This window comes from Anas acuta, chromosome 9 (genome assembly GCF_963932015.1).
Source record: "Anas acuta chromosome 9, bAnaAcu1.1, whole genome shotgun sequence".
Classification (NCBI taxonomy): Eukaryota; Metazoa; Chordata; class Aves; order Anseriformes; family Anatidae; genus Anas; species Anas acuta.
The window spans coordinates 11,217,173-11,230,525 of record NC_088987.1 but is presented as its reverse complement, the minus strand read 5'-3'; the positions used below and the strand labels follow the sequence as shown (position 1 = coordinate 11,230,525).

At 45.0% G+C, this 13,353-nt stretch overlaps 1 protein-coding gene across 11 annotated transcripts in view; it reads right to left on the bottom strand.

Annotated features, from left to right (window-relative positions):
- The window catches only part of TP63 (tumor protein p63), a 154,314-nt gene that overhangs the window by 43,212 nt on the left and 97,749 nt on the right, over positions 1–13,353 (bottom strand). For all 11 annotated transcript variants that reach the window (XM_068692077.1, XM_068692080.1, XM_068692078.1 and 8 more), the window contains one exon: positions 8,259–8,513. In XM_068692077.1, coding sequence (XP_068548178.1) covers positions 8,259–8,513 — 255 coding nt within the window. The remainder of the gene's footprint in view (positions 1–8,258; positions 8,514–13,353) is intronic.

Below are 13,353 nucleotides of genomic sequence, written 5' to 3'. Positions count from 1 at the left end.
CTGCAATATTTCAACTGACCTAGGGAAAGGAATGATCATATCCAAGGCTGGTCTTTGTTTGCAAGGCAAGCAATAACTCCTACACCAGCCGACCTGAAAACCCTTAGACCAAAAGTAACTTAAGTTACTCAAATATTTTTTTTCCTTGTGTTTGGGGGTGTTTTTCCTGGTTGAAATATCTTGAAACAGTGTTCAATTGAGACAACTTAAGTAATACAACTCAGGGGCATGGGGTAACTGGCGACTTTTTTTTTTTTTTTAAAAAGGAAATTTTAAGAAACCGTGCCCCAGAGTGGGCTGCCTCCCTTTTGGTCCAGCTCGCAGTGACATTTGGCGAGGTAAGGTGGCAACTCATCAGATGCCTTGCTTGAGCCACGCTGCAGTTTGCATGCTTCATGCTCATGGAATCCAGGAGAGCTCAGCAGCTTTTAGAGAGGAAACCCCCAAGCTCAACAGCACAAGAGACCCTAAAGCATCAAGAAAAAAAAAAAAAAAGCCCAACACACTCCAAAAGACTACTAGTTGGGAAATACCATGGACTTCTGGCACCTTGGTTTCCCTTCTCTAAAATGGCGACTACACGCCTGATTTGCCTACCGAACTAAGGTGTTTGCTGATTAGGGAAGTAATGTTTGTGCAGCACTTTGAAGATTTAAAGTACTACATTAATCCTACATGTTGTTCTCAGTAGAAGCCAATTTTTAACTACGAGGAGGAGAAAAAAAAGAAAAGAGGATTTAAATAGTGACCCTCCCCTACTTGTAGATGTTCACTCATCTCCCAGCACCAGCTATTCTTATCTGTAAGATGTTTTTTTAACCCTTCCTTCTCAGAGTTCTCAGAAACCACAAGTCTCATTCAGCTTTTATTTGAAAAGTGGCTTCTTTCCAGGCTGTGGCTGTTTCTTGTAAAGTTAATTCCTTTGGTAATACTGCTGGAGGCACATTGGTATGTTTAGTGTATGTGTGTATACATATATATTTTCCCCCTTTTCACACGGTGTTGTTTTTATATGTGTAGTGAAAGATACCTAATCCAGGATTACGATTCTCTTTATTCCTTTCTCATGAAAGTAGGTGGGGCTTTTTTGTGCAAGTTGCATTGATGAAAATTATGTTTAATTAACTTTTTCTCTCCACATAGACAGAAAGAGTTCCCATTAAGAAACAAAAAGAATTCTTGCACTTAATTCTCTCCCTCTGAATTTTCTCTTCAGAAAGGACAAACTTTAAGACAACTTTTGCCAAACTCCTTGAGTAAAAAAAATAAAAGCAATGCCAGTAGAGCTAGAAACTGCTTGTGCAAAGCAGCAGACAGATCTGCTGCCCTTGTGGGCCCTAAGGAAAGACACAAGCCCTTCCCACAATTACTTTCTCCATCCTACTACGCCTGTCCCTAATGTCTCAGGGTTTTGCACTTGCAGATCCTGGGAGACCTGTAGTGAGCTCTAACTGGTCTCCTGTTAAACTGGGAGAGTCAGCACAGGCACAGCAACCAGAAGACTAAATCCTGGCTGAAAGAAAAGGACATTCACACCATCAATTTAGATGCTTTCCTCGTGTCCAAATGTCTGTAGAGGAAGCATCCCTGGGCACTAAGAGCTCCGTTCAGGCTCCTGAAGTCAGTTGCACGACAATACAGTTCTGCCATCGCAGAGGGAACTTTGCTAAAAGGGAACATCCTTCAAAACTTACCAGTGCAACAGCAGCTCAGATGGGCAGACTGCATGGCCTTAACAGGATTTACAAAAGAGGAAAAAAAAAAAAAATGAAGAGCCAGCTCACATCAAGACATTTTCTGGTAACTATTACAAGGAGCTGTACAGCTGCTTGCAAGGAGTAACAGAAAAAGATAACTGCTAATACAAACAAAATATACATGACAATGAGATTAGGGGGAAAAGGAACAATTACATTTTAATGGGAACCTAATGCACTCAGATCTCCTTTTACTCAAGCACAAAAAGCAAAACAGACTCCAGCAGGCCCCTCCTGGACTGGTTCTCACAGGGAAACTGGTTCTTCCCAGCTCTGCTAGCTTGAAAACACGTCCCTGCCGTGAGAAAGGCACCTCCTTCAAAGACAACAAGCCTGGCTGCCCTCTTTCCAGGTAGGTGACCTAGGACAAGTTTCATATGCCTCAACAGCCTTAATATCAGGCTCCGTAATATCACAGAGGGAAACACTCCAAGTTATTCAAACAGGAAAGTGTGGTCGACACCTCTTCATGCACGAGAACCATCGCTACAACCAAACCCCATCCTGTCTGCTTTGAGCAGGGAAGAGGTGTGTGCACTAGAAACATCCTCTTTAGGCAGGTACAGCTGCGAGGAAGTTTAGGAAGCCAATTCTTACCACTTCTTGCCCAAGACAAATGCCCAAATAAGGCAATGCTCCTGCTTTGCTGAGATCAGTGCAGAGCCAAGCCCTGAGCTCACACCATTGCATCAGTTCTCTAACAGTCCACAGCGTATGCATCAACAAGCAGCCAGGCTGCAGAGAAAACCTACGTTTAAAGCCATGAAAACATTAGCAAAATGTGTCCAGAAGACGACCAATTTCAGTGCTTGGAGACATCTGCAGAACCGTCTGCACAAACAAGCCTCTCTTTTATGGAGACCCTTCCCAACCGCCCTGTGCTAACAGCGAAAGCCCTCACCGCTGCTGACTCAGAGCCTCCAAAGAAAGGGAAATTCAAAATCCAGAAACACGACTGCTTCCATTCCCCATTTCTTAACAGCTTTAAAAAATATTCAAGAGTAAAATTGGGAAAACTCAAACCATGCTGAATACAAGACAGCTAGCTTGTGAGAGCGGCACGCCGTTGAGGAGTAACAAAGCTAAGATTTCACATGAACACCTAGCACAGCACCACGTGCAAGTTCACTGGAAGAGTCACCAGCCTTCAAAGAGTTGTCACTTACGATGCAGAAAGCTGATCAGCAGCAGGAGCAATACATTACCAGTGTTATTGAAACAACTCATTACTTGGGCAGCTTAAGAGAACACTGAACAATTAGAGTCAAGGCAACACCCTCTCTCTGCTGCAGTGTCCCCATGCACCAACTTCTAACTCATTTTATGTATATGGGGAAAAAGAAAAATCTCATTTTACCAGGTGGTTCAAGACAATACATCTCAAAGTGAAAATGGAATGAATGAAATTGAAATAAGACTGAGATGGACCAGCCAAGGAATCTACGCTCTCCACCATGGAAACCTGTTCTTGCTAGCATGGACTAATTTAAGCGCGTTCTTTTTGCCCTCCTTAAAAACAAAGCCTTTCCAAATCCAATACCTCCAGCCAGCACAATTTCTTGCATGTTGCACAGATTGTTATCCAGCTTTGCTATTTAAGAATCTGAAATCTGAATATTTCATACAGCTTTAGGTATAGCTGAGTTTATTGAGAACAGGAGAACCAGGGTGCCTGACTTGAACGTCGATTGCAGCTTTGCAAAGCTCCACATTTCATAACAAAGCAAGGACCAACCCTGCTCATCTTCAAACTACTGCAGGGCATGAGAATAAACTGCTACACTTAGGTATTGCCAACATTTGAATTATGCAAGTTTTCCAGGGCTAGCTGTCTTCAGCAAAATCAAAAAATTGCAAATAAATTTCAGTTTCCATATAAAAACTTAAAAACTATTTCTGCTCTATCTTTCCTTAACCCTCGTGACTACCAAGAAAAGCTTTAGAAGATTTAGTAGATGCACCCTAAAGGCTCAAAAACCTGGGGGAGAATATGAAGAACCTGTTTGTCTTTTTAAAAGTCTCATGACTTATACGGTGGTATCTTGCTTATGGGAATGGGTGGATCCGATCTGTTTTTTGATAGCTTGAGTTTGGCAGTAACGTTAACTTTTACTTACCTTGACACACAATTTTAATTTTTACTTTCCTGCTGCAGCCATGCTGTTCCCCGTGTAAGCAGCTCTGCTGGCAACAGGTGATTGCCAAACCTTTTTAAGGGGGAAAAGCCAGTACAGTTATTTATTTATTTACTTACGCTCAGAGTGGGTGGGGAGACCTGCACACAAGTTACTTCCACAAATAAAAAGAAGTCTGAGGTGGCACACTTTTGAAACCTCTTGTTTGCTTCTGCTGCAGAAATGGGAGGAGATATTGCAAGCCTGGGTATATGAGAATTCTCACAGAGGAAGTATCCCACAATAAATGACAGCTCCAGATAAGCTTCACCCAACTTTACCCAATTCATGGGGCTTCTCTCACAACCTTAACAACCGACTGTCTCAGCATTACAAAATGATAACTGCTTGATCCTCTGCTGCATGGCTTCCCAGAAGGTTTTGCTGTAACATGAGCTCCTTGCCCCCAGTATGCATGTGAGAAATTTCGTTCAATTTAGACTACTAAGGCTTTTGTTTTTAAACACTTCAAGAGAGTTTCAATTGTTAAAGGTTTTCCTTCTGAAAAGACTGATTAACCTGCTTATATTCTTACTTGTGTTCTCAGGTCATTAATTAAAAAAATAATCAAGGATGCTTATAAAGTCCTCTGCAATCCAATCTCAATTTGTCATCATTAATTAGCTCAACATTGCATACAAATGAAGAGCTAACCTGATTAGACAGCATGTTTTACTGGAATTCCTACTTAAGGTCATGAAAGACTTCAGAGAGAAAATTTGCAATATTTTCAAAGTGAGCTGCTCATACATATGAAATCACTCTCACCTCGCAGCAACTAGTGTTTCTCTCCAGTTTTTAGCTAGTTCCCTCCCCCCTTTAATTAGGATCCCATCACAAACCCGAGCAGAGAGGCAATTCTCCTGATGTTACAATCATCTCCTTACCAGCTTATCCTATACCAATCCTCCTGATTTTGGCACTGTTCTAGGAAAGTAAACCTGCCTGTAGGAAGTCCAGAGAACTTGGAAAAAAACAGTACAAAAGACAGTTTTGGGGGGTGAGGCTGGAACATAGGGCTGTTTGTAGTGAACTGGTATTTAGGTATTTGCTAGTAGTAGTTTCTCTAGAAGAAACCTGGAGATCTACGTATGAATTCAGGTCATTTCCTCCAAAGCTAAGCACACAAGTAACCAAGGAGTCTGATGCATCTTCAGATGTACGTCTCTAACCCTCGCACAGCAGCTTTTGCTTTTCTAGGAGAAATAACCCAGTCCTCTCACCAAGCCCACAGCCTTCGCTCCCATGACCTAATCTAACATGACTCAGCCCCGAACAAGCTCCTCTGAGCTACAGCAAAGCACCCTGCCAGCCAGGACAGGGGATCCACCACCACGGAGCCTTCCCAGCAGGGCAAGGTGGGTCATCTCAGCTAATCCCCTCCTAAACAGGGGAAAGTGCGATACAATGAGTTTCCTTACTTCATACCGTTGCCCTGGGGAACACAGGAGGAAAAAAAAGAACTAAGAAACAAGGCTTTCAAGTTTTGGACTCTTAATAAGGGTGGGGCCATCTAGTAATTAAACTTTTAATAGGTCATTGCAGTGGAAGAAACTCTTCCAGTTGGGTAAGTTCCTAATCCATCATTAAAAAAAAGTCAACAGGCATTAATCAAAGCACATGAAGTCACATGGGGGGGGGGGAAAGAATGAGCAACTCAGAGAACTTGCTCTTGCTGAGAGGATGGGGCAATCCTTCTTTCATCAACATTTCGCGCATGTTTCCACATTTCTCAGGACAGCAGCGGGAAAGAGAGCCTTCACATCCCTCCCCGCCCACCCCACTGATAAAGCTGTCGAACACCTATTACCAACTGCTCAACAGCCCATGTGAAATGAGTTGGTGGATTAATTAGCACAAGGGCAGAGCTCTGAAGATGGAAAGATGAGTGTGAAATGCATATTGATTGAAGGTCCCCAGCAGCCACCACAAGACTGTCATCAGCCACTGACAGCACACAGCAGGCTGCTCCTGCACAAGCAGCTAAATCCAGGTTACCTGACTCAGCACAGGGACACCCAGACATTCCTCCATGATCAGAGAGCTGCTTAGGAGTCTATTCCTTCAGGAAAATAAAGACTTTTCCCTAGGCAGATGGCAACAGCCACAGGCAGCACATCTTCTGTTTGTAGCATCACCCATGTCGGGGCAAAAGAAAATGAAGTGCGCTGGTCCCCAGGCTGCTGCACATTTGATGATCAGTTACCAAGGAATACTTTGTAAGACCCAGCATGAAACTGCATCTTTGACTACCACACAGATTCATATTAAAATCTCAGCCTCGCTTCTGCCCCCCAGAAAGCCTCTATCACTACAGTGAAACATCTCAAGTGTTTGCTTCATTTTAAGCTTGGGATTAGCTCACTTGTCTTCAGCTCTGCTGGAACAGCCTACTACATATGTTCAAAATGCATTTCAAAAGACCGCTTCTCCCAGTTGAAAGGACAGCATCAAACACATTGGTTCCCTGCAGCTGCATTAGATAATTCTTTGTACATATGTATCAAAAGGGAATGTCTTTTTCTTATCTCCTCAAAGGACCCTCTCCAGAGCAGCTTGCAAAAAATCCAAGGGCAGCTTTTTCTCACTCTGAGAAATGGAAAGGAGACCTGACTGATATTTCCTTCCTTAAAGGGAAGGAAAAATAGTGTGTAGTGTAAGTGGAGAAACCTGGGCATGAAAACAAGCATGAACGAGGTATTGCTCCCAGTGCAGGTAGAGAGAAGATGCATTTCAACCTCACATTAAAAAAAAAAAGCTTCCACCCTTTTACCCATAAGCAATCACAAATTTGTTCTCAAGCAGACATAATACATTTTAACCCCACGAAACAAGTTTTAAACAAGGTTATTGTAAGCAGCTTTAGACAAAAACTTTCTGAAAAATTTACAAAGGATGCAGAACTACACCAACTTACTGTTAAGTGGCATCTCTTTCTATCTGGCCACTTAAGAGCACACAGGTTCCACTGCTTCATCACCAGCAGTGCTGAGGACTTTTTGTTAAATATAATCTAGCAGGAACTGTAACTAAATTTGAGATGGAAGTTGTTCTTTAGAGGGGAAGAAAATAATGTTCTTAGCTTTTGATTAAAAAGTCTTTTTTTGTTTTGTTAAAAAGTCACTGCTTTTGTCCAGGTAGAACGACTTCTGAAGATGGGGAAAAAAGCTTCAGATAATCCCGATACCATTAAACAAAAGGTACCATAAAATGAAAATACTCAAAACAAAACAGGTTTGATTGAAGAAAAATAGAAGACAATTCATAATATGCTGAACACTGAGATTTGAGCTGATGCTTGAAGAATCACTATATGCATTTAAATAAAGTCTTTTCACAAGGGATTCATATCTGGTTTACTTAATTATCAGGCACAGCAGGGGTTACTGGTAACACAGTTCAGGCATTTAACTCTAGAGTTATTCATAGGACTGAGGCTCAATTTGTCTAACCCTCTTCACTCACTACACAGAGAAGCACATATAGGGGATTATTCACTGCACCAAACTTGAGTGCCTGAAGTAGAGGAAGGCAAATATTGACCATCTTTGTAGTGGAGAATAGTGCTGTCTTACACATTTCTAGAGCCCTAAATCACACCAGGACACACAGCTCCAGCAGTGCTGCCTCCTAGGTTATGAGGTTGAGGTTTCAAGAGTTTGAACAACCAAGCCAGCTCTAGAAATCAAAACTTATTTATTTTATAAATAGAAGTAAACAAAAACCCTACTACCACTACTCTGGCAGCCAGAGGAAAATGCTAAGTTACAAAATTAACCTACATACTGCAGGACTGACCAGAGCTGGTGACACTGGGGGTTCTCACACCATCTACAAGGGGGACAAGACAAAAGAAAGCCCCACTCTGGGTCAGATAAGGAAGCATCATCTCCATCCCGTACCTCCATCCTGCTGGCACAGCCTTGCACACTGAACCTGAACCTTATGCAAACCCACGGATGCTGAAGAACACCAAGGGAAGCACTGAAGCTATCCCTAGGCCCATCTCCTGGTTACACTCCAGCATATGCTAGACCCAAATCAAGAGCCACTGTTTCATCACGCATGGTCTTTAAGCAATTGTCTTTTTGCAAGGCATTTTATTCACCTGGGATTTAGTAATCCTATTGAGGGTTAAATTCCCACCACACCCTCCCAGAGCAACCAAGATAAATCTTTCCCTTCTGTGTGTGTGACATGTCATGCACTTGAGAGGACACAGGTTACTCCATTCTTGCACAAGCCTGGATATGTATCAGACCAGCAGTGTCGCTACGAGCTGCAGGGCTGAAGCCAGTGAAGGAGCAAGGCTACGTTGCATCCTTACCGTCCATGTTGCTGACTTTGCTGTGCTGGACTGTTGAAATGATACATCGAAGCTGTGAGGTCCCGGGTAGTCTGTGTTGGAAGGAATGGCTGGGGAGGGCGAGAGGGCATCAAAAGTCGAGCTGGGCTGGGCATAAGGCGAGGGCGCCGTGACGCTGTTCTGCGTGTGCTCCGTGTTGTAGGGGCTGGTGGAGGAGGAGCCATTCTGAATCTGCTGGTCCATGCTGTTCAGGAGCCCCAGGTTCGTGTACTGCGGCTAGAGGCAAACAGATGCACAGAAGTGTTACAGAAGCAACGTTAGCACAAACTGGCTAGCAGCAGCACGGCCTTCGTGATGGAGGATGTACAGCGTGCTCTCAGCACCACCCTGCATGTGTTACTCAAAGGGAAGGAATATTTGCAGAGAATATACCCAATTTTACATCGGTGACTGAAACAAAGAAGTAAATGAAACAAAGAAGAAAAGCTTTGCACAGCCACACAGTAGATCAACAGCATGCAGCTGAGCTGGGAAACGAGATTGCATACTAGGAGATGATTCACAGGGCAGCAAGCTATCGCAGGGAGGCAGGCTCCCCAGGTCTACCAACACCCAGATCCAGACCTTTTCTTTAGCACGGATTGCTATAACCTGGTGAAAATCATCAGGTTCAGAACACTGCAGCTGGCTCCATCTTCTACAAGGCTACATCATCCGATGGTCTTGTGTTCTACCCAAAGACCATCCCTCTTCTCACAGATCAGACCATACTATGTAGGGTGACAGGAGCACTAACTTGGGCAGTAACTGCACTGGTCTGACTTGCTGGCAAAGAGGCTCAGAGCCTTTAATCATGCCTATGCCTGGGACTCCAATATCAGGGATACTGAAAGCCTACACATGGTCAAGACGACATCAGACAAATTCTGATGGAGAATAATCCATCAAGGCAACCTACCTGATTTTATAATTTTTATCCACAAAAAATTGGGAGCCAGGAAAATACTCTAGGGAAGGAGTTACACTATTACACCATTCTTTTATTCCTCCAAAAGAGCAAGCACTGGCTGCAGACACGCAGGACAGCAGGTGAGCGGGACACGAGGCTCAGCCAGGTACACGTAGTCTTGTTCTTGTGCTCGTCTGAAGGGCATCATTTGTGCCAATCTTAGGGACAGATGTCTGTGGTTCACACACACACCCCCATCAGCTCAGGGATCACCCAGGGAACATGCAGTGACAAACACACCTAGTTCTGCCACTAGCAGAGGACGTGGCACACAGAAATTGGGCTCCTCCCTTCATTTGAGGGGACAGGCACCCCATTTCCCTCCACATCCTACAGTTTCAATCCCACCCAGAGCTCTAAAGCCTGGGTATCTCCCAGTACTTCAGCCAGCCTGCCAAAGACCTTCCTCTTTACTACAGTCACTCCTTTTCTAGAGAGGCTCCAGGACAAGTCTGTATTATAAGCCAAGCAGCAGAGGCTCTTTGCCTCGCTGAAGCCCCAAGAGCACCAGCCTCACCTTGGGCTCTTCCTTTTGCTTCTGTCTGGAAAAGGCTAATGTTTTTATGGAGCATTTAATCAAGAGCCCGAGGTGAAGCTGGTGTTCCTGGGGCTTCAGTGAGGCACATGGATCTTGCAGAGGTGGTGCAGCTTGCTATTACGAGCTGAGACGCAAAAAGGTTTTGTGGGGAATGATGTGGGGGAATTAATTTTGGGAGCTGGGATGGTCTGCAGAGGGAGCAGGCAGAGAGGAGGGACAGCTGGCTCATTCCCTTGCTCTGCCAGCAGCACACCATGTCCTTGGGCAAGCCACCTTGCCTCCCCCTCCACCCTCAGCCTACTTGAGGCTGCAAGGTCTCCAGGGCAAGGATTGCTCCTTGCTATGTAAAAAGCACTGCGCTTAATGGGCCTCTGCTTTGGCTAAGGCCTCCAGGCAGTGGAGTAATAAAAGCAATTACATATTGAGTCCTAATCCTGGATGAACCAGTGACTCTCCGTGTTGCCTCGGGTTAGTCATTTACCTTCTCTGCCTCAGTTTCCCCATCCACAGCAGCACAGAAGACACTGGATGTCCCAGAGCCTCTGTTAGAGAGCCCACAGTTAGGCTCCAGGCACGCGAAGTAGCTGTTGCAGGACAATGATCCAGATGGGATCACCTTCTCCAAATGGAGATTGCAGCTTTGACAATGCAGATGACAGTTATGTCTCATCTCCTGCAGGTTATTCAACCACCCATGCCTTATTTAACGGACCTGGGATGTGCTTTTGCTGGAGGCTGGTTCTGTAACGAAGGTGCTGGGATGCTGATGTGCAGCACCAGGAACACTTTTGCTGGTCAATAATTTTGTGCTTAGTCAAAAAAAAAAATATCTCTCCACCCTTCTGCTCAATAATACAAACAAAGCAGATTTTTCGATCATTTAATCAAAATTAGTCCCACACCTCCAGCCCTAATAACACCTAAAGACACCTCAAAAAAAACACCGAGGTATCGCTCGGTTGTTTTACTTCTCATGGAGATTAGCATCAGACGCGCTCCCTAACCAGCCGAATGATGAAAAGGCGACTGTGATGAAAACAGTCTCCCAAACCAGCTCAGACAGCAAAACAACAGTGTTTCAGCTTTCACTTAAAGACTGTTTCTCCTAATCCCAGACTGCTGAAGATTGTGGGGAAAGATGACCAAAGGGCCAGTCAGCATTAACGATGCAGCACGGTCTGGAAATGCTGATGGTGCTGCCCGGACGTCAATTAAAAAAAATAAGTACCCCATTAAAATTTAAGATATCCTTATGAGAATCAAAGATCCTTGTCATTCCACTCAGTCCAGGGGCCATCTGTCTAAATGTTACCAGCGGAGCAGCCATTCCACCGCATTTATACACTCGCATGCCACAGCCGAATGCCATGTCCCCATTTGCTCCTTAAATAACTATTAATCTCCTCGCACTTATCCCAGCGCTGACACGAGCAGCTGTCCGACTCCCCTCTCGTCTCCCTCCGAGTCCCACCAGCCTTTCACCTTCCCTGGCCCCTCGCAGGTGCCCCCCAGCCCGGTGACAAAGCGCAGGGAGCTGCTGGCTTGGCGCTAAACCTCCCAGCTATGCCCCGAGGCGGGCGGCGCAAAGAGTTGTTTGCGCTCAAGGGGTCAACATCTGAATTGCTTGCAAGGCCTCCGGAGGAATCAGATAAGGCTCTGGGAGGCACACGCCTTCTGACAACACAACAATTAGAGGGGCAGCAGGCCCGGGGAAGGCGCGCGCTGGAATTCACCCGCGCAGCAGCTCCCGCCGCAATAAAACTCCTGCGGCCCAGCCGGGCTGCGGACGGCGAGCGCTGGCGAGAACAAAGACATCAAGGGCTGCGGGCACGTCTGCAAGGCAGCAGCCTCCAGGGAAGGCTGCAGGGCGTGTGTTTGCACACACAGACGCACACACAGCCTCCCCTCACCATGTACAGAAAGGGGTTGAATTCAGGGATCAAGCCTTGCCCGGTTGGAAGCCCAAAGTTTTGCCCGTACTCTGGTTTTGGTGGGGAATTTGTCTGAAAAAACTGCAGGATCTAGTCCCACCGCTGATGCCTGGCAGGACAAGAGTGCTAGCTAATAGAAAAAAGAAAGCATAGATTATCTAATTCTCAGAGCCTTGGTTCTCTATTTTTTTCCCCCCCACACCAGGTTTCTGAAACTATTAATATCGCTGAGGCATTGCAAAAGCCTGCAGGCGAATTTAACTGCAAATAATTAGAGAGATGCAATTAGATCCCGACTACGTATTTTGGGACATCATTTTGATAATGCATCTCGAACTATCAGTTTCACTTCCTACATCCCATCAGCTCTGCTTTCAAGTTTTCATGCTAACTCACGCTTCTGGGTTAGGAAAGCCACGGTTTCACTAGAGACACCGCTGAATTAAGAACCGGACTGGAGACTGCAGAATCGTTTAATCCCCAGTCCCAGCTGCAGTGGGGCACCTGCCACAAGAGGGCAATGCAAATGCTCCAGTACACAGGACCCAAACTGGGAACCACCTCTGCAGGAGAGGTATCCCACTTTTTCTGGCTGCAGCCCACTTTCCAGTCCAATGTGTTAAGAAATAAGGCTATGGGATACACCTGCACAGAGACCCTCTCACTACCCACGCGTGAAGGAGAGTCACACAAGTGAAGAAAAGCTTACAAGGAGACTTCACAGAAGAAAACAAAAAAGCATCATCCAGCTTTTAACTGCTCAGCTATCAACATCTCAGAGTTTTGAGGTTTTCTACCTGAAAATAAAGTTACCTGCCTCAGGTGTAGAAACCCTTGATGTCTCCAACTCCAGCTATCAAAACCCTTCTCCATATCTCCAAAGAAACGTTTATCTATGCTGCATACACACGCTGACAAAGTCTTAGCTTGTAACTGCTGGATCTACGTGGCTCAAGAGCAGCGTTCAGCTACTCAAAGCCTTGCAAAACACCACCACTGGTGCTTATTCTTCAGAGATATGAGATGATGAAATCAATATAGTAAACTACCATGGACATTAGCAACAAGAAGATTTTTACAAACCATTTTGCTTTGCCCCTAACTGCACCCCAACTGATGCACCAAGACTAGCAGTTGGAAGCCTAGTAGGAGCCAGTTTACGGCGCTATTTCAGTGCTGGACAAGACAAAGATTCCCTTTCCTCTTAGAGAACATTCATCCTGCTGCTTGTGGAAGGTCTGTTTTCCAGGTTGCTTAAGGCTCATCCAAAACAGATGCCTTAAGTGTATCAAAAAAAAAAGATTTGAATCAACCTAGTTTTTCAGACCTTCCCACAAGAGGATTTAGTAGGTGGAAATAAAGCACTTAAGCTCAACAGAAGTGCTTCTATCATAATTATTAATCAAGATAGTGCTGACTGCAGAACTGTGCAGCTTCACCAGTTGCTCAGAAGGCAGCTGATACAATACGTGATGTAGGCGAAGTGCTTGTGCCATTACAAAGAAGCGCCAAGAAATTAAGGGTTCCACCCATGCCCCTCAGCTAAAATCAGGGCAGAAGCTGAAACAGATATCTAACTCATCACAACGAGAGGTGTGATTTGGGTTGTATCTCTCGCCTCTTTTCTCATCAAAAAGA